General features: G+C 44.0%; 1 protein-coding gene across 8 annotated transcripts in view; it reads right to left on the bottom strand.

The window, feature by feature from the left end:
* The window catches only part of TSC2 (TSC complex subunit 2), a 35,310-nt gene that overhangs the window by 1,809 nt on the left and 7,683 nt on the right, over positions 1-25,818 (bottom strand). For 3 of the 8 annotated variants that reach the window (XM_055806361.1, XM_027780450.2, XM_055806368.1), the window contains 29 exons: positions 25,522-25,625; positions 24,648-24,729; positions 23,597-23,752; positions 23,159-23,275; positions 22,490-22,612; positions 22,094-22,200; positions 21,326-21,479; positions 20,493-20,615; positions 20,065-20,199; positions 19,301-19,490; positions 18,724-18,817; positions 18,305-18,407; positions 17,987-18,081; positions 15,299-15,430; positions 13,385-13,549; positions 12,592-12,744; positions 12,316-12,428; positions 11,063-11,284; positions 10,045-10,260; positions 8,295-8,363; positions 5,941-6,101; positions 5,092-5,594; positions 4,216-4,291; positions 3,221-3,307; positions 2,798-2,984; positions 1,583-1,722; positions 1,295-1,373; positions 485-576; positions 98-196 (listed from right to left, as the gene is read on the bottom strand). In XM_055806361.1, the coding sequence (XP_055662336.1) occupies positions 98-196; positions 485-576; positions 1,295-1,373; positions 1,583-1,722; positions 2,798-2,984; positions 3,221-3,307; positions 4,216-4,291; positions 5,092-5,594; positions 5,941-6,101; positions 8,295-8,363; positions 10,045-10,260; positions 11,063-11,284; positions 12,316-12,428; positions 12,592-12,744; positions 13,385-13,549; positions 15,299-15,430; positions 17,987-18,081; positions 18,305-18,407; positions 18,724-18,817; positions 19,301-19,490; positions 20,065-20,199; positions 20,493-20,615; positions 21,326-21,479; positions 22,094-22,200; positions 22,490-22,612; positions 23,159-23,275; positions 23,597-23,752; positions 24,648-24,729; positions 25,522-25,625 (4,077 nt within the window). The remainder of the gene's footprint in view (positions 1-97; positions 197-484; positions 577-1,294; positions 1,374-1,582; positions 1,723-2,797; positions 2,985-3,220; positions 3,308-4,215; positions 4,292-5,091; positions 5,595-5,940; positions 6,102-8,294; positions 8,364-10,044; positions 10,261-11,062; positions 11,285-12,315; positions 12,429-12,591; positions 12,745-13,384; positions 13,550-15,298; positions 15,431-17,986; positions 18,082-18,304; positions 18,408-18,723; positions 18,818-19,300; positions 19,491-20,064; positions 20,200-20,492; positions 20,616-21,325; positions 21,480-22,093; positions 22,201-22,489; positions 22,613-23,158; positions 23,276-23,596; positions 23,753-24,647; positions 24,730-25,521; positions 25,626-25,818) is intronic. The other 5 variants (XM_055806363.1, XM_055806364.1, XM_055806365.1 and 2 more) reach the window with 5 other exon arrangements.

The following is a 25,818-nucleotide window of genomic DNA, read 5'->3' as shown; positions in this document are numbered from 1 at the left end:
TCCTCTTACTCGGCAAGTTTTGACAGCTGATTTTAGCGTGCCTTGTTTGTAAGGCAGAGCCCAGTTCCAAAGCCGCAGAACAGCCAGCTTTACTCACCCGGTGCCGTAGCCTCTTGATATGGCGCAGCCTTGCAATCCATTTGGATGGGTAGGTGTCAGTAGGGTTTGATCGACTATGATGAACCTGGGACGCCATCTAATGTGGGAAGGGTGGGGAGAAGCAGGGAATGAGAGGAGGCACATTAACATAACCACAGCAATAAAATGAACAGCACATCTCAGTACAGTTTGACAGCAACTGAAATACAGCTCTAAGTTATAACCGTTTACGTACTAACTTTGACTTCAAAGGTTGACAGCAATAACTGAAGCAGAAAACTTACTTATTTGCTTTCACAAGCCCTACTCATTTCCTTGGAAGCTGGTGACGGACTAAGACACCAGCTGAAAGACAGCAGGTCTTGGGGAGCTCAGGGGTACTCACGTTAGCGTGCAAGGCCATCTGACGGGCCACGAAGGGCAGGTTCTTATCAGAGATGATCTTGGCAACACTCGTGTCCACGAGACCCTCCATGTCTTTATTTTAAAAGAATAAGAAAAAAAACCTTGTAAGACAGTTAAGAACAAGCCAAAGGTTGCCAAGTAACTAAACAGATATGTAACATAAACCTGAGGGACCGCATCACAGAACCTCAGAAGTTCCTTTCCATCCAGCTCCACGGCTCTAATTGTAACAGAACTCACGCTGCAACTTAACACAGCTGGTGCCCAAATTCCAGCTGCTCTGTAAAGGTTTGAGGAGAGACTGCTGGGCCCGCGTCGCAGAACCAGAGCGTGAGTGCAAAACACCCAGAAGTGCCCCTTTGATCAGAGGACAGCAAACGCCCCTGCAGCTCACTGCACCAGCACTGCTGAGCTCGCACGGAGCCGTGACCAGTTCCCAAGTATCGGGCCCTGTGGTGCTGGGAAGGACAGCAGAGGCCAAAGCCACAGGGACCTCCACCTCCTCTCTCCTCCAGTATTCCCAAGCAACTGTTGGAGGGACCTGCTCTGCTCTGCTGGCACTTTGTCTTAAGTCTGAAGAGAGTGTGAGTGGTACAACGGGAAGATACCTCTTATCTTGGGGAAGATACATGAACAGGACATATCCAGGCATAACTGGGCAGCAAATGGCTTTCGGAGAGTTTCTCCTGGAAGTTTTTACTTTTGAAACACAAAAATGCTGCAAAGTGAAGGCAGTTATTGCACCACCAATAGGGGAAAGCCTGAGAACAAAGGCTGGAGGGATTCCTACCTTTCCGACACTGCAGCGTCACCAGGTTACAGTCATAGTCAAGCGGTGTGATGATAACGTGCACAAAATTGAACTGACCCTGGTCAGAAAACGATAAAACGGTCATATACATTTTACTAGCAGCCATCGTGACTTGTGAATGCCATAAACACACATGTGAACCCACCAAGGCAAATAACCTCCATTCATGATCTCGACACTGTTTGCTAAGATAACACGCATCAGATTAAGGTTTTACAACCACCCACGCGCCTGTTTCATAACACACCCACAAGTAAGATCTTGTACCTTTATTGTTCCCAGTTTAAAGTCTTCTCCAGAATCATTGTAAATGATAGAGACAAAATCATTCCCCAGGTGCCTTTTCTTGTCACAGCGATATTTATCCAAATCCTTTGTGGGCATCAGAGTAGCAATGTGGAAAATGGCTGAAGAGGAAACAGAAAAATCCTCAGGCTGGCCTGGGAAAGCAGTGCTGCAAGCAGCGGTGGGCAACATGCAGCACTTTTCTGGAAGACAAAGCAGTACCAGCACCACAATAATAAAAAAATAGTTATGCCCCCTCGATAGGTTCGTCCCCATTTGTGACAGCTGAATCCATTCCCACTGGATTGCCCCAGTGGTACCTGGAGCACGGAGCGCAGTGGCCAGCGAAAAGGCCGTTCCTGAAAGCTCTGCTCCCTCCAGTTTTTAGATCCTGCCCTGCCAAGTCTTCCCCAGCACCGCACTCAGCAAAGTGCATTAAGGGCCCGGCTGTCAGCGTGTGCCCCGCACACACTGCGAGCAGCGTGCTGTCACGCCGGCCAGCTGCCTCCTCATAGGCAACGAACAGGGAACTGCCGAAGTGCTGCCGGGGGTCTCCTCCGTGACCACAGCAGCACGGTGAGCAGAGGCTGGTTTCAGGAGGAAGAGTTAAACAGCTTAAACCAGGAGTTCCCCTAACTGAGCTCTGCAGAGCACCAGGGCCACAGTGAGTAACCTGCAGCTGCTCCGCTGAACCGGGCTACGTACGGGATGCAGAGAACTGTATGAAAAATCTGGGAAGTTCATCATGGCTTGTTGGATCCTGGATGGTATCTGCACTGCTTGGTGCTGCCAGAGCTGGGTAATGCTGCAGTTCAATTAGCAGTGACCACAGTAATGACAACCCTCCCGCTTTCAGTACTGTCCTTCAGAGAAACGCTTAGCAGTTCTGACACGTACACGCTACCCTCTGTTAACGGCCTTCACAGCAGCTCAAGAACAAACCTCTACGCCAAACCATATCAACCTTCAATAAAGCACACTATTTTAAAATTGCTGTAGAGTAAGTAAGGCAGGTATATGCACCTCTCCAAACTGTAACATGTGGCTTGCAGAGATACCAGAGAGAGAACGGGAAGAGAACAAAGCCCCAGGTTGTCTTTACCACATCCCTGGAAAAGAAACTGTTTGCAGAAGGCAGGTCAGTCTCAAGATGAGAAGAGACCATCCTTCCACTTCCAGCTTCTGGAGCCACCTTACCTTGCATAATGTCATCGTGCCAGCAGTAGGTGAACTGTCCGTCCTCCCCACACACGTCCAGGCCACCAAGGTAAATTTTATCCGGCTGACAGTCTTTGAGCTCAATGAGCTTCCCTAACCCAGTCAGGAACTCCGTATAGCGATAGGATCCGTGTTCATTTGACAGAATTGCGATTTCATTGTTACTCTAGGAAGTAAGAACATGGGAGTCCCACACTGAGCGCTGAGAGCACTCAATCAGCACCAGTGATGGTTATTACCCTCCTAGAAGGGCTTCAGGCAGGCACTGATTTTCAGTGCAAGAAACTAAGGAAAAGGCAGGCTACTGCAGCAGCAGGACAAATCTCACAGCTGCAGTAGCACTCCCTGGCCTTCTGTGCAGATGTAACTATTGCAGGATTGATGCGTCTGCACACAACTCACCTGGCCCTCTCCAACGTAGAGCACTGCGATCTTGTGTGTGTCGTACGAAGGGATTTGATCCAGGAGCTGCACCGATCTTTCAAACGTCTACAATCAAAACATCGGTCACGTCTTTGAAAACTTTACCTCTGCACACGCACTGCCCTCCCTAAAAGCCCTTCAGGACAATGAAGTAAGCACAATTTCCTGACCTTCACTAGTGACTTCCTTGACAAATGCTGCCCAACTCTGTCCTGCAAGGGCACAGGACATCATCAGTCCGAGGTACAGAGCAGTGCTTATGGCATCTGCCACCACACCTCCTTGGTTTTGTACTGCAGATGAGATCGATCTGGCAAACTGCACGGGTTAGATGCGCTTGCCATGACAAATTACATCACATCTTCATTTAAGCTCCAAGCATGAAAAATTATCACGTGCCGTGCTCTGGAGAACATTTTTAGCCCAAGGCATCACCTCCTCTCACCGAGGCTCCCTATGGCCTGACCACCCGAACCTGAAGTGAGGGGAAAACCACCAGCAGGGGGTCTGTGGTGCTCAGTTCACAGGACCCCCAATTCCAGCACTGCTCCTCCAGGAAGTTTATGACTAATTTCTCATGTTGCCGCAGCTCCTTGGCCACTCCCGGTTATATGGAGGGCTGGCAGGTTTGCCCAGTGACATTCTGCCAGTATCACCTAATGGTCAGTTCTCAGCCGGCACTCCTACCAGCAAGCCCCAAAACTCCACAAATCATCCTGCCTTCTGGCTGGGATTCTGGAACGGCACCAGCACAATCTCCCAATGTCTCAAATTCAATCCAGAGCCATAAAGCGGGAGCCGCCAGGGCTGGGGTACAGAATATCTCCCACCTGTAGCATTGTTGGTAGGAAACACCTTTAAATCACATCATCTGAGCTGGATGTTCATTACTATCATTTATGTTAAAAAAAAGTAATGAGCTTAGAAAAATTAACTGCAAGAATTAATAAATAAATAAATAAATCCTTGCCTACCTCATTTGGCAACAAAAGGGGCTTGTTGTTTTCATCGCCAAAGAATGGGGAGTGGTACAACTGTAAAAACACAAAGCTAAGGGGGAGAGGGAGGAAAAAGGCTTGTTACCATAAAAGTTACGTCCATTTTGATCTGTTGTATATAAGAACGTTATGTACAGAATTAAAAACAGAGGCAATTAAAATGCTAACAGAGTATTACTCATTTTCTACAGACGCTAGGTACCTGGACTGCCTGCAGTTTGTAATAGACCCCGTCATAAAATACAATGGTTATGTCAAACAGCGGCAGCTGCGCAAATTCCCCGTTCAAAAGGCAATCTTTATGCAGAATGGAGGAGTAGGAATGCACTCCTGCCTCACAGCTACGGGGGCAGTTCTAGGCTAGCAGAGAAAACTATTTTAGAGACGTGTATTTTACCTGCCCTCAGTAAGGTGAAGATTGTCACATAATGCAATTTTGAGCAAAACCCAACTATGACACCCCCTTTCCTTCTTCTTAGTATTTTGCACATTGTATTTCTTGAACTGCAAGACTAGTAAATACATCCTGGTCACAGCAGAATTAACTCTAGGTGACCTGCACTCAAGCCACATGTCCATTTGGACCCTAACCTGGGATAAAGAACATAAGGAAACTATTTATGTATTTCTTTCACCATTTAAGTGACCTGTTTCCTAAATCACAGTTAGTTTGGTGGTAGTGGGTTCAACATGTCTGTATCAGCTCCTGAAAAAACAGGTAATTAATCTTTCTTTTTAATCAGATACAGTTTTGTAGATCCCACAAAACCAGCAGACCCCCTCAAACGAATCCAGCCATGGCTGCGGCTCTGAGCTCACCGTTTCCAGCTTCAGACCAGCCCCTCCACCCACCTTGGGTTTATCCCAGGTACTTTCTCAGCATTGGAGGCTGCTGTCCTGCTCTTGAAGGCATCTCTCTCGATCCTTTTTCCCCTCCTTGATGGGGCTGAGTCAGAGATGGTGTACCCTCGGGGCCGGTGCCCGGAGGGGGAGCGAGGCGAGGTGACAGGACCGGTGCCATCCAAGCCACCTGACCCAGTCACTCCAGTGTCCTCCCCCTTGCCCAGCCAACTGCCCAGTCCTTCCCCTTCCAGGTTCCCAGACTGGGATTTGGATTTCACTTCTGTGCTCAGCCTCCTTGTTACTTCTCTGCCATTTGCATCTTTGAGGACCTCCTGCAGCGTCTGTAGCTCGGGGGAAGAACTCGACTTGCTGAGCGGCTGGGATGGCTGGAAGGAAAGCTCCTCCAGTGTTCGGCCGTCCTCTGACGGCAGGACTCTCCCGATGGGAATTCCACCCTCTACCAGGTCTTCCGACTTCAGAGATTTTTCTTCTTGGCTGGAGGTTGAGGAGGACTTAAAGAGGGAGAAACCAAGATTAACAGTTTTCCTGCTACTCAAAATAAAAGCTGACAACAGTAGCGCTCGAGGCACCCCGACACTTCCAGCGAAAGGCGAGCGGAAAGGTGCCAAGTACAACGCAGCGCAGGCTGCGCCGCTGCACAGAACAGGCAGGTACTGCCACTGCTCTGCGGGCATCGCTCGCAGGCCACCCCCACTCTCAGTCGTGACCCCATGGCACCATGAGTGACTTGTTTCAGAGGGTGCCAAGAGGGACTCATCCGAGCACGGGCATTTCTCCCGTGTGGCTAAAGATGGGGCTGCCACAGAGGACACAACTGCTTAACCTGTTTTTTCTTACCCTGCTGTAAGGCTCCTGGGGTTTACCAAACCTTTCCTCACTCAGGACTTGTTCAGAGCATGAAGTCTCAATGTCCTCGCTCTCTGGAGACTCAGCTGGGAACTCGGTCTCCTTTAGCTCCACCTCTGAGGGGCTCCCTTCCTCCAGCACCACCGCGGATTCTATCGAGACACAAGGCAGAAGAACTGAAGTCTGTAGAGAGGCACAGACCGGCAGGCCCCCATCCTCTCCTCTGAAGTACCAGCCTTTTCCCTACGGGATTTCAACGGAAGGCCACATTGAATGACTGCTCTGGTTCTTTGATTTCTTGTCATGTCAGACTTGCTCCTGGTCCCCCTTTCTGCATAGAATAACTGATCACCTTACCCTCACAGCAAAGGGCTGCATCTGCTTTGGCCAAAATAAGTGCAGCTGTTTCCAATTGTTACTGATGAACAAGCAGGGGACAATGAGGAAATGGGACCTTGTACATCAATGCTCGGTTATCAGGACAGACAGGAACTACAGAGATGTAAGAAAGTACAAGACTAGCATTAAAAGTTCATCGTTATCCAGGCAATGAAGACATCAGTTCTATGCGAGGGGGCAAAAAATTAAGTTTTTCTTGTACTGAAATGCAATGCTCCTGTGCCTTGTAGTGGTCTAGAAGGAGATAAGAAATTTTACAAGGAGCCATTTACCTGCAGTTTGGCAGTTTTTCTGGTATGTCTCAGTAGAAGCAAAACAATTCAGCCCTAGACGTATGAAAGTACACGAGAGCAAAAGTAATACATGCACTGCAGCAGTACTGGGAAACCTGCATGTGGCATCTGATCAGACAAATGGTTAATGAAACCATGCTGACAAGAAAGCTCCTTGAAGCCTTGCCTAGGGTGGAGGAGGTTATCGCAGCACTTAACCTTGTCTCTACTCCAGGCAGTGACCCTGACCACAGGGATGAGTCTGACCAAAGGCCCCTCTTGGCCTTGCTTTTTTGTCCTGAGGAAAAGGCTGGAGAACAGGAGGCTTCCCATTATGCACACAAGGGGACTGGAAGACCAATCTGAAAGGCCAAGATTTGTTTTCCAAAGTAAAAAAAAATAATAAATAAATAAATTAGCACACACAAAAAAATCAGCAAAATAAAGAAAAAAAAAGAAAAAAGAAATCACTAAAGCAGCTTTTCCTGGATTGATTTCAGCTCGCAGGACCAAAGTTATTTCAAAGAAGCAATTAAGAGTTAGCATTGCACACACATACCTTCTAAAAAACATAAAACAAAATAAAAAAAAAAAAAAACAACCCCAAAACAACGTGCTGATCTGGTTAGCTGTCCAAGCCAGAACACACCTGCACATACCCAGTGTTTCCAAGCTGCCCTAGCTCTTACACTACTGCCAAGATTGCTGGTGTTTTTAAATAATGCAAGCACTCACTAATTATTCTTTAGGTGGGAAGAGAATAATATGAGCGGAGAGAAGTACAGAAAAATATTTTACTGCAGCATTTTTGTGTTGCTTTAAGAGGCTTATGTCAACAAGAACCAGCAGTTAAGAACACCCTGCTGCTCTACAAAGAATTTTCCAGTGAAGGAAAGAAGGCAGAAAGACATTTCAACCCTCTAATTAAAATCACAAAGCACTGCAGATTATCAAAGCATTGCAGGTGTTGTGCTCATAAGGTATGCAATTTGATCTCCATTTAATTACTAAGTCAGTTTTACTAGAGAAAGATTTTATGGTACTAAAGAGCCTTGAAAAAGCTAGAATTTAGCAGGTTTTCTCTTGAAATATATTTCTTCTTTCTTTATTTAAAAAACTTTTAACCAGCATCTGTTGTAACAACGTCAAAATTCACATATATATAAATATATATATATGTATCAGATATATGTATCAGCTCCTTTTATCTTTTCTGTGTCCAATTCTGACAGATTCCTGTGGGCTGAGTAGCATGGGATTTCATTTCAGGGTAGCTTGTCCTGTAGCATACTATGCTGTTCTCAGAAGTGGGAACTTTTACATTTAGCAGAACACAAAGCCAATTGTAAAATGAAGCTGAAAATAAGTCATTCAATTAATCAAGTCACTCAGACATTTTGACAGGTCATTTAACACTGTGCCTCATGACTCACAATCCACCCCAGCTAAAACAGAAGCTTTAAGAAATTGTCTGCACTTGCAAATGTTGGATCTGGCTTGGACTTCTTCATGCTAGTCAAGATCCCATTTGTTGAGAGTAATGAGACTGGGTACAGACGGGAGACATGGAAGGGGAAAATGAAGTATGAGGGATACATTTTCTATGAATCAGAGGTGTTCCGCTATGGCAATACTTTTTTTTTTTTTTTTTCCCTTAAAGATATATAAATATACCTGCCCAGGATATGCTCCTGTGCAACTTCCCTTGACAACTGGACTGGTACATGGAAGAGAAAGAGGCCACTGCAAAGGGAAATCAAGTGAGCAGCTACATCAAAAGGAAGGAGAGACTATATGAAAAAAAAATAAAATTAAAAAGCACAGAGTTTAAAATGTAACCAAGAGCCTATTTTAAATAAATAAATTAAAAAAAAAAAAAAAAAACAAAAGGAAAGAACAAGCTGGGATAAGCTCACTAGATGCCAAAGGGATACTTTAAGGGTACAAGGTCTCAACACGAATAAGGAGGCATAAACACATTCAAACAATGTAGACTCAAACTGCTCTCTTTGAAGAACGCATCTTTGTGAGTTTTAGAAACAGAAAATTCCTTAGTGATACCCTAGCACACACAGGAAACCAGTCTGAGCTTTTCCTGAGCTACGCATTTTTGGCAAACGATCATTTTTAAAACACACAGAAGAATCTGAAGAGTAGAAACATAGATAAAGATTCACAGTTTTAACCTCTAAAGAGGAAGAACAACATGCATATGACAGTCTGACACCAAAACTTCTTCAAAACATCCATTTGCCACTCAGCTCCAGCAAGTCTACTCTAGAAGCCGTCTTAAAAAGAATGGGGCCAAAATTATTTCCCTGGACTGCCACAGGAGTGGCACTCAGGTGGGTGCTTCTTTCAACTGATCAGTTAGCACCTATACACCAACAATTTGTAGGAGTAATAAGAAGAGTTCATAGATAAGAATTTAGATTTTTTTTTAAAGGTGATAATTTTATTTTTACTCTAATTATGTGTTTACACATTCCAAATCCTAAAATCATATCCTGCCCTGTTTAAAACAAAGCTGAAAACCACCATTTGTACCAGCTTTCCAAACAGTCCGCACCATTGATGCCACCTCCCCAAAAACGCCTTGTCTGCTGTTACCACTGCTCAGGTTTGATAGCGCCAGCAGTGCGGAGAGCCCCAAGTGTTGGATATTAATGGTAAGAGCTTTGAGCAGGGATTACACAAAGCTCAAAAAAATCTTAGCTGTTGGTCAACACCAACCCCCCAACAGCAACAGCTCTTTCAGAAGTGAACTAGCACCGAAGTAAATACAGTGAAAAGCCCTGGCCACTGTGTTAATCTAAAGCTATCGAAATTCAGCTGCACCAGCCTGAAAGCTACAGTCCTTTTAAGAGGTGTGGAAATCCACACCCAGCAGAATCTGCGTTCTCTATCTCGTGCTGTAAAAGACAGTGGCAACTAACAGACCCTGGTGGCAAGGTCTGTAGCAGGCCATTCTCGCAGGGACCTAGCGCTCCGAGTGCCCGACACAAACTCCCGTGCTGAAGACGAATGGAAATGGAAACACTGCATGGGAAGATCCATCCACACGTGGGATGCCCACATCAGCCCCAAACAGGTGGAAGAGGGAAAGGATCCATGACTTTGTTCATTTTCATTTGGGAAACAGCAGGAGACACATCACCCCTCCAAAGAAGCTCCATCAGTCCTCTCTTTCTTCTCTTTAAGAAAGAGACGTACTTTTCCGATGAAGCATCAGAAGCAAGGAGGACGGGAATTTTTCACTAAAAACTTCTAAGACAAGAACTGATTCCCCTTCCCATTGCTATCTTATTCCTCATGCTACTAACTTTACTGTTCTAAAAGACCTCCAGAAACTTCAATGGACTTTCAACAGGCTACTGACACAGGCTACTACGCTGGACACGCTACTTGGCTTGACATCCCTCACCTGTGTTGGAACGCTGCAGAAGCGATGGTTTGGCCGTCCCGGTGGCCAGGCTGGAGGAGGGGACAGAGAGGGATTTATATAGAGCCGTTTCTCGGTGTTCTTTAAAACGCTCTGCAGCCATGAGTGCATTAGAGAGCTCTTGCAAGGGCATGTTGTTAATATCTGAAGAAAATGGACTGAGCGGGTTCTCCAGACTCATTAGCCAGCTTGTGTTACCTGGTAAGAAAAATTAGGGAAGAGTATTAAGTATTCCCAACTCCAGAAAGTTTACAACTCGCATTGAAAAAAGTAGAAATTGTTTTGGATTTTGCAAGTAAAAATCGAAACGGACCAAGTTCCCAGTTCTCCAGACATTAGGCAGAATCACTTGATTGATTTCCCATTTTCAGTAAGTAGCTCCCAGGGCTCTGTACTTCACCCCAAGCTCTTAAAAAAACATCATTGGTAACTCATTACTACAGCAGATTCCCAAAAGGCATCCAAAACACTCAGGTATTGTAATTAACGATACCAGGTCAGTTTCTTTCTCATGAAGCAACTTTCAGCTGAAATAGACAATTCCCTGTTAAAGTTGTTTAACAAACCAGTATTCAAGAATTCTGACCATGAATAAGTCATTACTCCTTCCCTAACAGCAGGCACAACTATGCAGCTGCTCTAGCCGTAAGCCTCACTCATCTCGAATCTAGCATGGGAAGCTAAAACACCGCACAGATTTTCAGAAAAGACCACAGAGCAGTGTAAAAACGGGAAATGTAAAGTAGGGTTGACATTATCTGGCTCCATTTCTGTAACAGTGCCTACTTAACATACAGATTTAAGCCCCTGCTTCAATCTTTTCACAGGTCTTCTGCAGATTTAAAACACTAAAGAGTGATTTCAAAAAATCAAATACCAAATGTGTAAGCTGTAAGCACTAAAGAGATCCATTTACAATTAAATATGGATTTTTCTTCTTCACCCAAGCTCTGGTTTCTTAGCAAGTCAAAGAACTCACTCCACACCCAGCTCAAGATACCTGTGGGTCTGCGCACTAGGATTTCTGCCCATCCTTGCGTCAGAAGCGGGACATACGCAGCTAAGTTTGCTTTTTCTTTCTGCAGAGGTGTCTGTGGAGCAGGATTAGTCTTCTCTGATCGAGATGCAGGAGCAGGAGGACCCTGTGTCCCTTGGGAAGCTGAGCCACTGGGAAAATGGGAGGCTGAGCTGTCTAAGGCACCAACACGTAAGGCATGACCACCTAGCAAGACAGACACAAACCAGAAGGGAGAGCCATGCTTAGTTACCACTAAAAATATCTCAGAAGTAATAAATCTTTTAAGCTCCTCTAGCAGCTGCACACACAATGTTGGGAACTGTCCTGGTTCCAGCTGGGATAGGGTTAATTTTCTTCCTAGTAGCTGGTATAGTGCTGTGGTTTGGATTTAGGGTGAGAATAACGTTGATTCCACACTGATGTTTTAGTTGCTGCAGAGCAGTGCTTACGCTGAGTCAAGGGATTTCCAGCTCCTCATGCTGCCGTGCCACCGAGATGGCCAGGGACGCACAAGAAGCTTGGGGTGGGGGGCACATGGCCAGGACAGCTGACCCCAGGTGCCCAAAGGGATGTTCCATACCATACGACATCACGCTCAGCACAGAAACTAGGGGGGAAGCTGGCTGGGGGGCTGCTGCTCAGGAACTGGCTGGGCATCCGTCACCTGGTAGTGAGCGATTGTTTTTCATTTGCATCACTTGTTTTTCTTGGGTTTTATTTCTCTCCCTTTTTGTGTTATTTTACTTTTCATTACTGTTGTATTATTATTATTATCGATTTTTAAAATTTTTATTATTTAAATTATTAAATTGTTCTTCTTTCAACCCACAGGTTTTCTTACTTTGACCCTTCTGATCCTCTCCCCTGTGGAGTGAGCACACGAGCGGCTGTGTGGTGCTTAGTTGCTGGCTGGGATTAAACCATGACAGAGACCTCGGAGACCTTTACCTTCCACGTCTGTCTTAGAAACCACGAGATTAGATAAACACAGGTGATTCTCACTGCAAGTGCTCACCGCTTAACTGATCACAAAGCTTTCCTGGAAGGAGAGGCAAGCAGGAGCAGCACCACCACCCCCAAGGCCAGCAGCTGCTGCTGTCTGCCCGCTATTAAATACCGGACAGGTCCAGCCTCTCAAATCAGTTCAGACACGGGTCCCTTCAGGAGGCACTTGGGCACCTACGCCTGCGACCTGGCCCCAGAAATGGCAGCACGACTCCAGTACAGGAATTTACCAGACATGGATCGGACTCTGTTGCGGGAGCTTCTGCAAACCTGCTGCCCAGCTTGAGATTCCAGTTTTGCTGGTGCTTCTTTAGTTTGTCTCACTTGCAAAACAGGGTCTGAGCTGTGGAGAAAGAGGATACTGATGATACTGAGAGAGCAATCAGTCAAATGGACAGATAAGACATTCATTTTCCTTTAAGAGGGAAACCTAAAAAGATGCACTGTAACAGCGGTTTCAGTGCCTTTGTTAGGTGGAAAGATCCAGAAAGGGGAGCCAAAATTACCTTGATTCTGTGCTGTTTTGGAGCTCTCCAGAGTCGAGGCCAAGCAGGGACCTTGTGCCTGTTCCAACACTTGTTGTGATGGTCACCAGCTTGTTACCAACCAGCCATGTCTTCGTCCTTCCTCCAGCCAACAGAAACTCGCCCACAGGAGACCTAGAACCACGTCTGTGATGAAGACTGCAGAGCACAGAGCCTACACGGGTGGCTCGTTTCACGTAACTACGCAGGAGGTACTGCCTGCTCTCCTTCTTCATACGGCATTTTTAACATATACCCCCTGCTCATCCACATACACTTTATCCATCAGGACATGGGATGAGCTGAATTTAATACCAATTAACAGGACCCCCACCACAGAGCAGTCTAGTTCAATCCTGGACACACGTCACAAAGCAGAAGGGAATGAGCCCTGGCCGAGCTACGTGTCTCCTTCCGGGAAGGGCTGGCAAGAAAAGCAAATGCCCTCCATCTGAAGCCAGCTGGCACCGCACTCGGTGCTACGGCGAAGACTGTGATTACCCGGCAAGGACAGGGAGCAAAGCCTGGCTCACAGCCAATGTGCCTTCAAGGCATCTCCCACGGAACACTTCAAGGCCGAGGCAAAGACCGATTGGCTACAACGGATTTCTCTCATCTAACCTATTTAGCCAAGCCAGATTTTATCTGCGAGGAATGGCTTCCGAGCTTGGGCCCTGCCAGAATCTCAAATGTGTCACGGTAATTTTCCACTAATGCAGTGAAATATGAACCTCAAACACACACATCTCTCCCGTGGTCACCGACTGACCCCTACCTTTTAGGCACCGCAGTGAAGTTTGAAAAGACGTATCGAGCCATCATATCCAGACAGGTCTCAGTGAGTTCCAGGTGGAGATTTTTTAAGTTGTCATCAGCCTGAGCCATCGAGTTTTCATCTGCAGAGCCCAGGCTTGAACTAGTGATGGATGTTTGTATCCGACTAGAAGAGAAATTTTCCAACTGACAGATCACATTGCAAAACACTTGTCCCTGTCACCCGAAAGGCAGCGTGATGCAGAACAACCTGCAATACATGCATGTGCCAGATCAGAGAGGTGGCCAGACATTAAACCCAGGATGTAATAAAAATATTTTTGGATTAGCCTCATGTTGTGCTTTGTAGATTGTCACTGCAGAAAGTGTATTTTATCTTGAGAGACTGAGAAACGTTTAAATGTCTGTCACCTGACTAGGCCAGGCCAGTGCTCTCTGATGTTGGTGGCCCATGGGCAAGTGCACCAAGCAGCGAGTGGCAGCACCATGCTTTGAGTTCCCAGTTCTACAGTGAAGGCCAGTGTCCCATGACCTGCAGTTTCCCAGGCAACATATTGCCCATGAGCCATAAATTGGGGCACTCTAGACTTAACTTTATAATCCTGTGGTTTGCTTTTTTCTCTGTTGCACCCCTTTCATATATTGACTTTTCCCCTCCAATTTCAGTAACTACGTAAAACCTAATTTAATTTGAAATAGAAAAAAATTGCACTCTGAACAGGAAATTGGCACAAGAATAGAGAGCTACTCTGCTCTCGAATCAGCCACGTTAGCAATGCGATTTAAAGCAATTGCACTAACAGTCTGGATTGCAATATTTTATAAACACGACTCCTTATGCCATTGTAATACAAACTAAGCTGAGGCACAGCCAAATTTTTTATGATGTGGCAACTTCTTTGGCATCATTACGGGTAATTATCTGAACTTTTAGCTGCTACCATTTACACATAAATACAAGAGAAGAAAATGACCTAATAGAGTAATGGGGATATCAGAGAATGAAGTGCCAGAATTGTATTCACAATTCAGTCACTGCAGTGTCTTTCCCCCAAACACCCCACAGTCAAAGATAAAAACCACAGAAAATAAAAAGTTCCACTGACAGCAATCCTTACAGATTAAGGGACAAATCTTCAGGTTCAGATTTTAAACCAACACATCATAGGCAGCAGTTTAACGCTTCAAGGGAAGCACTCCAGAAATAAGTTTTAAAAACTAGCGTAAATAGATTTGTCTTTCCTGTGAGCAGATCAATGCCTGCAATCAAAACTTAGTCTCTTTAGTCATGAAGGCAATAGCTTCATATGGGCTGAGCATTCATTTCACTGCTCTGCAGAAAGACAAACCGAGGTTTTCACAGCATCATACTTTAGACCAAAATACTTCCATCAGCTCCCTCTGCCTCCAAGAACAAATCCTAAACGGAGGCCAGAACTACTCCTCATAGTCTGGGAGGAGGGTCTGTATCTAACTTTGCAGAGTATTAAAAGCCTCCCCTGGGGCAAGTCACTGCTTAGAAGATGAAGTTGTAAGCAGGACTTTCATTTCCACAGAATGCAACCTTTTTCCTTTTTTTTTTTTTTTGTGGGTTTTTATTGTCTGTTTTTCTCCCCTGCACCACTTTCACTGTGAAAAAAGAAAATTTTGTTGCTAAAGCATCAGAGAATAGGGCAAAGTAACCATACACAACACACGGTGTGATTTGACAGCCCAATAGCCAGCGTTGGGAAGCCATAGGATATCCATGATACTTTCCCAAAACCTTTGGCTGTGGCTAAGGCCAGTTTTTCATCGCGTAACAAAGTCATGCAAGCATCCCACATGCAAATCCACCCTGCTTCCACCCACCCTTGCAGTAAAATTTCCAAGCGCTAAGTTGCTCTTGGATTCTCCCCATTTAAAGTGCCTCTACCTGCGGACCACATGTTCAGACACACTGATGCTGCGGGATCGGAAGGCATCAACTGCAGAGGATTCTTTCAGCTCTTTCACTGGAGGAGAGTTATTCAAGCCTTGCTTTGCATTTTTGGCTAGTCTTAAACTACTAGGTGGAGAAGCACCAAGCCCCAAAAGAGGTCACAGGAAGGGAGGAAATCATTGTAGGGATGTAGGTTGAAAGGTCACAGGTCACAGGGTCAATATTGGGGGATCCCGGAGGGTGATGTAAAATAAAACAAATGCCAAAAAAGGAAAACAAAAATTAAAACATACAAACAAGCAGAGCTGAAAGCATTAAAAAGACAAACCACATTTTGAAAACAAGATTTTAAATGTGCTACGAAACAAATGAAATTAGTACAAGTTAAAACAAAAAACTGATTGAAATGATAGTTGGAATACTGCGCTGTTAAAAAAAGGCAAGAGCACCTGAATGCTAATTTTGGCACAAATTTCTCAAGTCTGAGAAGTTTTGTGCAGTTCAGCCACCTCGTGTTGCCCCAACCCACCACTTCTGCACGGCTAAAAGCCCGACTACTTCCACAGAGACCAGATCCTAAAATTCTTTACCAACACCAGGCAGCAGCACATTTTTCTAAGGGACCCAGGAATGTGTCAGCCATCTCTACCGCTGCTAGGCCTGGCCCAAATCTGAGCTTCTACCCTGAATCGCAAAAAAACCCCCAGGGCCACTCAGGGGTGCCCCTCAGCTCGGCTCGAGACACTGGGGGAGGCTCAACCCGTGTCTATGGGACTGATCCTTCTCACTGCACAGATGGGAGGGCGAGGAGACAAACATCCTCTTGGCTGTTGCTGACTGCGGGATGCTTTTCTGTCAAACAGGCTGTCTTATTTCGGTGGCTTGAGGTAACCCACTTGACTTTCAACTGGAATAGAAAGGAAGATAAGCCTTTACATTGTCAGGTGCCAACCACAGGTAAGAGGTGACAGCAATTAACATCTAAGAGGCACTTTAGCCACAGCTGAGTTGCATGTCTGGGATCGGTACTAATTTGGACATAACAGTTGGTCCAACAGTTCACATCCCCCTATCTAAAATGAAGATACTAATTTAACCCTTCTGGCTCTTTCTAAACATGATTATTTGCCACCTTCCTTTCAGTGAATTATTACACTTCAGAGAGCCACCTGGAAGAATCAGAATTTATTTGTCCTTCTTCTCCCAGCAACCTCTGACAGATCACTTTTGGCCACAGATGGAGATGCAACTGCAGAGAGCACAAGCCTGTACTCCGAGATAGTCACCTACACCAACATCAGGCCATTCAGCAACACTGGGAACCACGGGGATCATGGAACACCCAGCACCTCAGCTACGGCACAGAAATGCTTAATCTTTGGGCTTAAGGAGTGAAAAGCAAGCACACAAGCTTCTCAAGCAAGGAAACAGATATTTGCTTGAAGCTCTTTCCTCTCTCACTTGGCCAGAACCCAGGTTCAGACAGACTCAGAGGCAGTGGCATCCTGCCATTGTGGTGTTTTGGGTTGCTGCCTGAGTACAGCCCACACTCCTTAGCAGAGATTTCTGTGGAACGTGATCCAGCAGTGTTAGCAAAAGCCTTTAGATACAGTAGTATTCCAACCTGGTAGAATTTAACAGGTTTTTGGAAAAAAAGATTAGTTGAAATTCTAATTTGAGAGACAAGTGTCAAAAGGCTTCTCTTCCAAGTTTCTGAATGAAAGAGGAGGAGATGGGAGAGATGAAACACAAAACAGGGTTCACAGCTATAGCATTAGGGCAGGGATGGTGTTTCTTCATTGCAAGATACTCATTGAGCCTTGCAGTTAAAGTAGAGGCACTTTCCCCAGGGTTCAAATGCCACTGTATGCTTACTGCACATTAACACTGAAGCAAGTCAAGTGAACCAATTTAGGTAAGCCCTGCAGGTAAAGGACGTTAGAGAAACTCTGAATGCCTTCCAAGGAATACTCTCCTATCCTGGCAAATGTTACTTGGAAAGACTGCGGGCAAGATACCTTCTGACTTCCAAAGACATTAGGTTAGGCTTTGCTTAAAACTGACATAATGGCTTCAAGATTTAAAAAAAAAAAAAAAAAAAAAAGAGATCAGGACATCCAGATACACAGAAGGCAGCTGTCTGCCACCCAGTACACCAACTTGACAGATAACACTATGGAAAAACACAGCGTTGGCACTCTCAATTTATACAGGTTGCTAATCACAACAATTTCTCTGGCAATCATTTAGTCATTACAGATCAATTATCTAAAGGAGTTAACACTATCAATATGAACATGGTATTCTGTTACTTCCGCTATTACCTTTCTCTATTACTTCTGGCAGCATTATACTGACGCACATCAACCTGAAAGAACTGTTGATTTTCAAAAATTAACCACAAAAAGCCCCACACCTTACTGCAAAGGCTTACAGAACAGCTGGTGATGCCCTCATACGTACTATCAGACTGTCAGCTTGGTTTGATTCCAGCTTCTTACCAACCCAAGTTAGTCAGTTTGTCATTTACCAGTCCCCTGACCTAAAGAGGTTTACTTTGCTTGCTTAAATGCGCTGTCAGATTTTGGATAATTAGACCCAGCCTCCTTCAGAAAAAGACAAGGAAGGGTGTGAGCACTAGAACAGGGAACCAAGACCCTGCTGGAGTCAAATATAATTTACCTTTTTGGCCTCTCATTCAGGCTTGTACTGCGAGCCCTGAAACTGTCCTTCTCAGGCGTGTCATCAAAGGAAAGGAGGACATTCGAGCGCAAACCCTGCAGATCGAGACAAACAGATAAACCGTCTGGATGGCTAGGACATGCAGCTGACAGACTGCAATCATGGGCAACGCACAAGAACTCACAGTCAGTTTTGAAAAAGATGTTGACAAGAAAAGTAGAAATCTTCTAGCTTCAAACAGAACCTTTTAAACTTCTCAAACTAGTTTTTAAGTCATCATTTTTATTATGTACTGCTTCATTCAGTAGCGTCCATTACCTTTGTAATGTAGGGGACAAAGTCCTTTCGGAAGGGAAGGCGACACCGAATGAACCACATAGCTATCACGTGATGGGCCAGGCAAACAATGTACTGGTTAAACCTAAAAACAGCAGAAAGATCTCAGAGTTTAATGCTGCATTACGATGCCACCACAGAAGCGAACAGAATTACTTTTCAATCTGAGAAACAGAACTGTTCCTTTACCCACTCTAAGTATAAATAAAAAAAACCTCAAAAGCTCTGTTCCAGAAAAATAAGATACTTTGTCCAAGGCGAGTACGTTCCTTCTTCAGAAAAAGCCTAGAGATAATGAGCAATATCCTATAAATAACCTTGACCCAAGTACTACAAAAAAAAACATGTCTCATTTCCTTAATTTCACAGTTGAGGTAGAAGCACATTTGCTATGAACTTACTTGGAAGGGTTTGTGTATGGTAGGGAGATGGCGAACACACTGGCGTACTGCTCTGCTGCAAAGTTCCTGTAGAGGTGAGGCAGCCTTGCTAGAGCTAGAACAGTTCAAGAAGAAAACCAACACAGGTGAGGTCTCTGAACACAAACTATCCAACATCATAATCCAGTTCGATTTGAATTGTTTTGTTTCTTCTAAATCATCAGCTGACAAATAAGTTAACCTCATGGTCTAACTTTCATGCTATTTAAATTGTAAGCAGCAACGTGGAAACAGCAGCTTCATATTTCCTGTTGCTGTATGGCTGCATGACACAAAGCATGTCTCTTTCTCCAGTGTGTGCAAGCACTTTAAATGGAAAAACAGTAACAAACAAGAGATGATCAAACACTGATGTCTGGAGCATGGTGCAAGGGCATCACCAAAACCCAAGAAACCCTTACAAGCCATTCCATATGACTAACACAAGCAAATATTCAGTGCAAATGATACATTTATGACTAACACAATTGCCATATTCAGTGCAAATAACACATTTACAACTAGAGAAGATCTAAAGTAGAAGAACATTACAACTTACTTGAAAGAAATTCTAAGAGAGGAATTGCCATATTGGCTGTAGCAGAAATGTGGGTTAATTTGACTATTAAGACAGGAAGTGCCTTTATGATGATGTCGGGCATCTCGACGCTACAGACAGAGAGTGCCACAACGCACTGGTTTGCACAGCGATAAATAAGACCATGTTCCAGGCAATACACTATTTCACGCTAGAAGAGTAAAAAAGAAAAAAACGTCTTAACACAGCGAAAGAGAAAACCTCTGATGTACCATCTCCTGGCTCCAGTTAGCATTTCAGCATGGCTTGGAAGGTATGACTACTGCCAAGCCTGTATGACACACATGAATTCTTAGCCAAAATGCACTAACACAGAACTAACACAGAACCCCATATAACGCTGCATATATTCTAGGCCAAAATCTTAAGGTGGGACTTTAATCAAGAAAACATTTTAGAAATCAGTATTTCAGTTTCTGATTAAACAGAATTTTTATGTTTATCAGGGTCTTCTGGCAGAGGGTAAGGTCACCCAGGAATCTGAGGAGGGGACAGGTATGGGCAGAGAGCAGTGAATGCAACTGACTCGACAGCTACTGCTGCGCAAAGTCAGCAAAGTGTTTTTTCACCTCGACACCACGCCAAATACAGCAGATGCAACTTTTTATAACAAAAGGGCAGTGTTACCTTGTATTTAAGTCTCCTAATGGGCTAGCATGAGAAAATGTTCTATTACAGAGGCCCAGGTCCCATCCCCCCTCTACACTCTCTTACTTTCCACATACCTGTTTAGCTTTGTCCAGATAATTATGGTAGGATATTAATGCCGTCAGTACTGGGACTACAGCCAGATGCAAATCAGTGCGAGAAAAGCCTTCTGGGGTACCATGGAGCCTGTCGGTAGTCTTTTTGTCTGTGAGCTGATACATCACACAGTCAGTTAGAAGACTTCACGCTAAAAATACTCTCTAAAAGGCAGTAGACAGGCACTGCCTATAGCTCCCTTTTCACATGTACACATCATACATAAAGAACACTTATTACTACCTACTCCCATCTATAAAACAACCCCCAAAAAAAGGAAAGGTGAGAACTGACAACCAGCACGCTAATCTTCAAAATATTAGATCAAAGAAAAAAAACTACAAACCAACCAACCCTCAAGCAAACTAAGGATCTGGTGATTATACACCAGTAGGGTGCATGCCATTACCATGTAGCTCAGTGCAGAGGCCAGGAGGTCTATGTTACAAGGAGAGGTTAAAAATAGCACTTTATAGCGGAGGGATTCAGGTAATTTGTTGAGGACTAACTTCAACACCTTCCAGTCTGTCTCCTGGAAAGAAAGACAAAGTCAAGGTGGAAAATTTTTGTAGGATTTCAGTTCAGTTTGAAAGTAAGACCAAGCAAATTTCAAACAACACGCCATTTCCTAGGCAGATGTGTCTTGTCATAGTGGCTACATAAAAAGAAATGGCATTTAGCTGTCACAAGTTACTTCCTATCTGTCAACTAGCTCTAGGTGCAATACTGGCACCAACTGGAAGATAACTTGTATCCAGATCTGACTGAGCTCAAAAAGACAGAGCCAGAATTCAATTTTCCTAACCACTACCACAAATTAGCTTCCAGAGCAGTTACGTGCTGAGGCGCTGTCCTATGTCCAATACAACACTAACGAACAATTTATATTTAGTTTATTAGCAGTGGAAACATTTATCAGTTCTCAACATACTTCAAACACTTGCAGTGGGAGGGTTTCCTTTCGTTTCAAATGCTCTTTCAGAAACAAGTTCACTTTTTTAATCTTTAACACATTTTTTGCTCTTGTCTATTCTGAAGCAGAAATGAAAGCGTTCCTTAATTTCTGAAGAGCTGAACTGGTGCTCCCACTGGTGGTTGTACACAGATTCTGCCCAAGAAGGATCCTTTACATAACGCTTTTCAGACATTATTTAGATACTCTGGGACAGGATTCTCTAGCCAGCTGGTTTAAGCAGACATGTTTCACACAAAGATGACACATGTCATTAAGAGTGGACGTACTTGCTTCAAACACTGCAGAAGGACGCCAAAGACCATTGAGTATGGCAGGTGCCCTATACGGATAGTGGCGTTCTGGGAAGGCACACTGGGGCTTCCTGAAGGCGGGGAGAGCGTACCAGTAGGCTTCTTCTCCGAAGTCCTCTTCTCTGCTTCTCTACAACATAGAAAGGGAGAAAAATACTTGTAATGTAAAGTCAAGATCAGAACCGCCTATTGATGTGACCTACAGTGCTACCCTATTGGGTAACCAGTTTAATGACGAAACAATAATATAAATTGCCTTTTCAATTAATAAATACAGGATTGCTCAGTAGATGGACAGCAATGAGTCAGTTTGGTGAGGTTAAGGGTTCTTCTATCCAGGCGTGCAGCAAACTTAAATATCTTTTGGTGCGTGTTACACAAAGAACCTCAGACTAAGCAATAAAATTTTAAATAGCCAGATTTGTACAAATCATTGAATCAAACCTGAAGGTGAAAACTGGTTTGAGGCAGGAAACTGCAAATATTTTTGTGAAGCTTTGTGAGCAGAAGCAGAAATTTCATGCCTGAGAAATTTCTAGCTAAGTGATTTATAAGAACAATTCACCAATGAGTTATTTGTTGAGACAATCCTAGGCTGTAACTATAGACTTGTCTAGCAGCTGATTCATCAGGATCTGGAAGATTCAGAAAAACTGCAGATTGCTACTGATGGACCATTAAGCTCGTGCAAAAATACCAGACAGCGTGGGAAACGGCTTTTGCTTAATGCAATGAGAAACCTACACAAAATCACACAGACAGTAAGGGCTGAACCTCACTGCTCCATCCTTGTTGGAAAGGCCAAGACGGTGGAGGGAGTCAGCTCGAAGCATCAGCAGGAAATCAAATACCTGTAACAGAGAAGACACTGGAATCACTCAAAACCCATGCCAGTGGAACACCCTCCCGCCTCCCCACGTGATACTTGTGCAAGTACGAAGGGATTTTTAATAGGTGCTGTGGCTAGTTCTGTAGGAGGCATCACTACTGGTGTTACAGTACACACTCATATTCCTATTAGCCAAGAAACATTTAATTCTACTTCTGGCAAGCTCTAGAGCACACATTCCCAACCTGCACCCAAGAATTCCAAAGACTGCATGCAGCTCTCGACCTGAAAGCATAGGTTACTGCTCACACCTGCAATCTGATGCTGCTAGCAACTGCAAGGCTGTATGCATATATATAATGGCGTTGGACGTGGTGAATCAGCATCTCGTACACCCGCATCGCATGGCTGGAGGGCAAGCTGTAGAGTTTTGTCTACAGAGGAACAGAAACACAAATCAAAGGGCAGACTGACATTTGATATTCAGAAATGTGTATCCACACTGAGAATTCCAGACAAACACAGTAAAAACTTGCTCCTGAAAGCAAGATGAACAGATGGCTCTGGACTGAACCTCTGCAAGGACTCCAGAGCAATAATGCCTGGCTCCAGAAGGGCACTGCCTGGAACAACCTACTCTTCACAACTGCTTAACCGTATCTCAGAACAGGCTACCCAAACACAACAGATCTGTTCAGGGTTATGAATCACTCCTTTTCTGCTAGTTTGTGAACACATCTGCTCACCACATATGGAAATGTGCTCATATTCATTGTACAATGGAAATTAAGAAAAGAAAACATTTAGTGAACAGTCATACAGTACCCAAAAGCAAAAGGAATGACTAAAAAAAAGTTAAAATACTAAGTGGATAAAACAGAAGTCGGACTATTTAACAGAGGTAGAACAGTTATCTAAAAAGCCAAGTTCAGCAGAAAACTATTCTGAAGATGACACGTTTAATGCTCTGCAGCATTTACCTGAAGTATTATCAGGAGTCCAAGAACTGCTGTCTTGACATCCTCCAAAGAAGCTGAATACGATAGCAAGTCCCTCTCTTCCAGTTCAGAAGGAGATGAGAGAGAATGTGCAGCCACCTTTTAAAAAGAAATACATGGTTTAGATCTGCAATGTATCTTTTCCTTATTTCAACCTGGACGGTAAGGAAAGCCTACAGCAGGTCATACTTGCTGGAAATTCTTCAAGCCCAGTCAGATAGCTTGGATGTGCATAGGGTTTCTAAATCTCCTTCCACTCTGCACTTCAGATTTGCATCCTCCAAACCCCAGCAGTTTTACAATATCCTACTAAGCCATGCAACTGGTAACAGTCACGGGTTAGTCTCCTCAAGCCACAGTAAGAGGATCTGGCAAAAGACGTGGTGATGCCAACTGACAACTGACCAAACCCTGCCTCACCTTTTCTATGATATCAAGCAAGCTGTTAAAGTGATGTGTGTTGCAGCCTTCCGCCAGGTCTACGAGTAGCTGAGTGGCCAGTTTTCGGACTTGATGATCTTTATCCTCTGGAATGTGAGCCAGCTGAGAGATCACAACCAAGTTTATCAGCTCTTCCTGCAAGAGGACAGACCTTAATAAGCCTTGACATTTTGCTGTCAGTTGTTCAATCAGCATGTTGAAGAGACAATAACTACAAATGAAAGAACACTGCTATTCTGATATTAGGCTTGTTCCTAACTAACTTGACCTTTCCTCTTCCATCCAATTAAGTATTTCTGTATGCCATCCCTCCAAATATTTATGAATTTTGTTGAACATTGCTTTTGTTTTTGTCTGTCCTACAGACTTGATAGCCCACACTCTAACAGACTGTTGATAAGGGATTTCTAGGGCTTGGTTTTTTGAAAAAGAGAGGAAACATGAAACAGCATCATGTTTTCACAGATCTTGAAGGAATCCAAGAAGCACCTCTGCCCCTTCCTGTCCTCTGACACTCTGGGTACATTCCAAGGAGCTGAAGACACCCCCCAGAGCTCTTCTGTAACTCCTCTCTCAGACAGCTTCCATCTTGGATTGCAATTAAACTGCAAGCACCAAGACAAGTCAATCTGCTCATGTCAGATTACATCCAGACTTCATCTTTTCATAAAACTTTCAAGTAAACTCTGCATCTCACAAATTGACTTTCCTTTCTTACAAAACCAAAATGCATATGGAATTAACAACCTTAAAACAGGGAAGCAAATACACAACCAGGTATGTCCTCAAAACACAGCAGCTCCCACTGCAAGTTGCACATACCTGTATCAACTAAGGGCTATTAAAAGGCAAGTCTTCTCACAAGCATCCTAAAGAAACACGTCTATTGTGTGCAACATTTCAAGCACAGTTCTGTGCGTTCCCCGGTGGCAGAGACAACCTGAAGCCCGCCATAAAACATGCCTCACCAAAGCCGTTCCCACCCACTTAAGATCTCGCATGAGATCATCAGAAACAGGTAAACACACACCTCATAGAACTGTCTGTTAATACTCAGGACAAAGGACAAGACATCCAGAACTTTAATACGAACAGCACTACGACTTTCGTTCCTAAAATGGGAAGAGCAAATTCAAGATGAATAAAATAAAGTTGCTGATATTTAGGGAACAGGGGAGAGGAGAAAAGGAAAGTAAAACTAAAGCAAACTAAGAAATTTCTTAAGAGTTAGAACAATAGCTGTTAAGAGATCAGTTGAGCCTTCAGTTAATGTCTTTACATATGAAATCAGATTAAATTGGAAACTGGAATCCCAATTCTGCTTTTACTACTTCTGGAGACCTTCTGCAGTTTTCCCATTTCCAATCCAAACTAGGAAGCACACGTCAGAAAAACAAGTGCTCTGGTGAGCAAATTTAAAACCAAACATATGGCACCCAGGAAGAGTTGTTCTTTGGCAGCATTTCACAGATGAGACAAAAGTGTGTTATTGCTGTATGCTGGTATCATAGAGCACAACACTACTTCCAGGAGTACCAATTCAAAAACGGGTAACTTCAGTACTGGATAACCATATGCAATCCTGATGCTTAACAGGAAAGTCTTGTTTGGTGTCAGAACTACAAAGTGCTGTGGAGTGGAACACATAACTGACTAAGCTAATTGGAACAGCACCATCCAATGGAAATAAAGAAAAGAAGAAAAAAAAAAACCAGCATAAATAACTCAGTGGAAAGTTTTTGTGCTGTTAAACAAAATCCCTTCATGTATTGTGCCTGGAACTACCATACTTCTTAGCAGTCATCTACTAACATTAGAACTTCAGAAAACAAAATTATCTAACATGAAAAGGTGGCAAGAAACATTTGAAACTGCCTTATACTCACAAAGTTACGATTTCATACCTGAAGAATCTCTCCATTAACATCTGCAGGTTGTGAATCCAGCCATCTTTGGCAGGATGAATGGATTGAGCTCTGTATGTTATCAAGTTTAATACAGAAGATTCCTTTCACAGAAAGATCAAGAATTTTTTTTTTAGCGTATAAGTAAATACAATATATCCATTCCCCCAACCTCCGCCCCAAGAAAAAGGCTCATACAAGTCCTTGCTGCTATCCACTTGCTATTGTAGGACTCCCCACTTTCAACTGTACAAGTAACAAAATGGATTCAACTGGCAACAAAGGAAGGCAACAATA

Source organism: Falco peregrinus, chromosome 5 (assembly GCF_023634155.1).
Source record: "Falco peregrinus isolate bFalPer1 chromosome 5, bFalPer1.pri, whole genome shotgun sequence".
Lineage (NCBI taxonomy): Eukaryota > Metazoa > Chordata > Aves > Falconiformes > Falconidae > Falco > Falco peregrinus.
The sequence above is the reverse complement of the archived record's forward strand: the minus strand, read 5'-3'. Positions and strand labels throughout refer to the sequence as shown.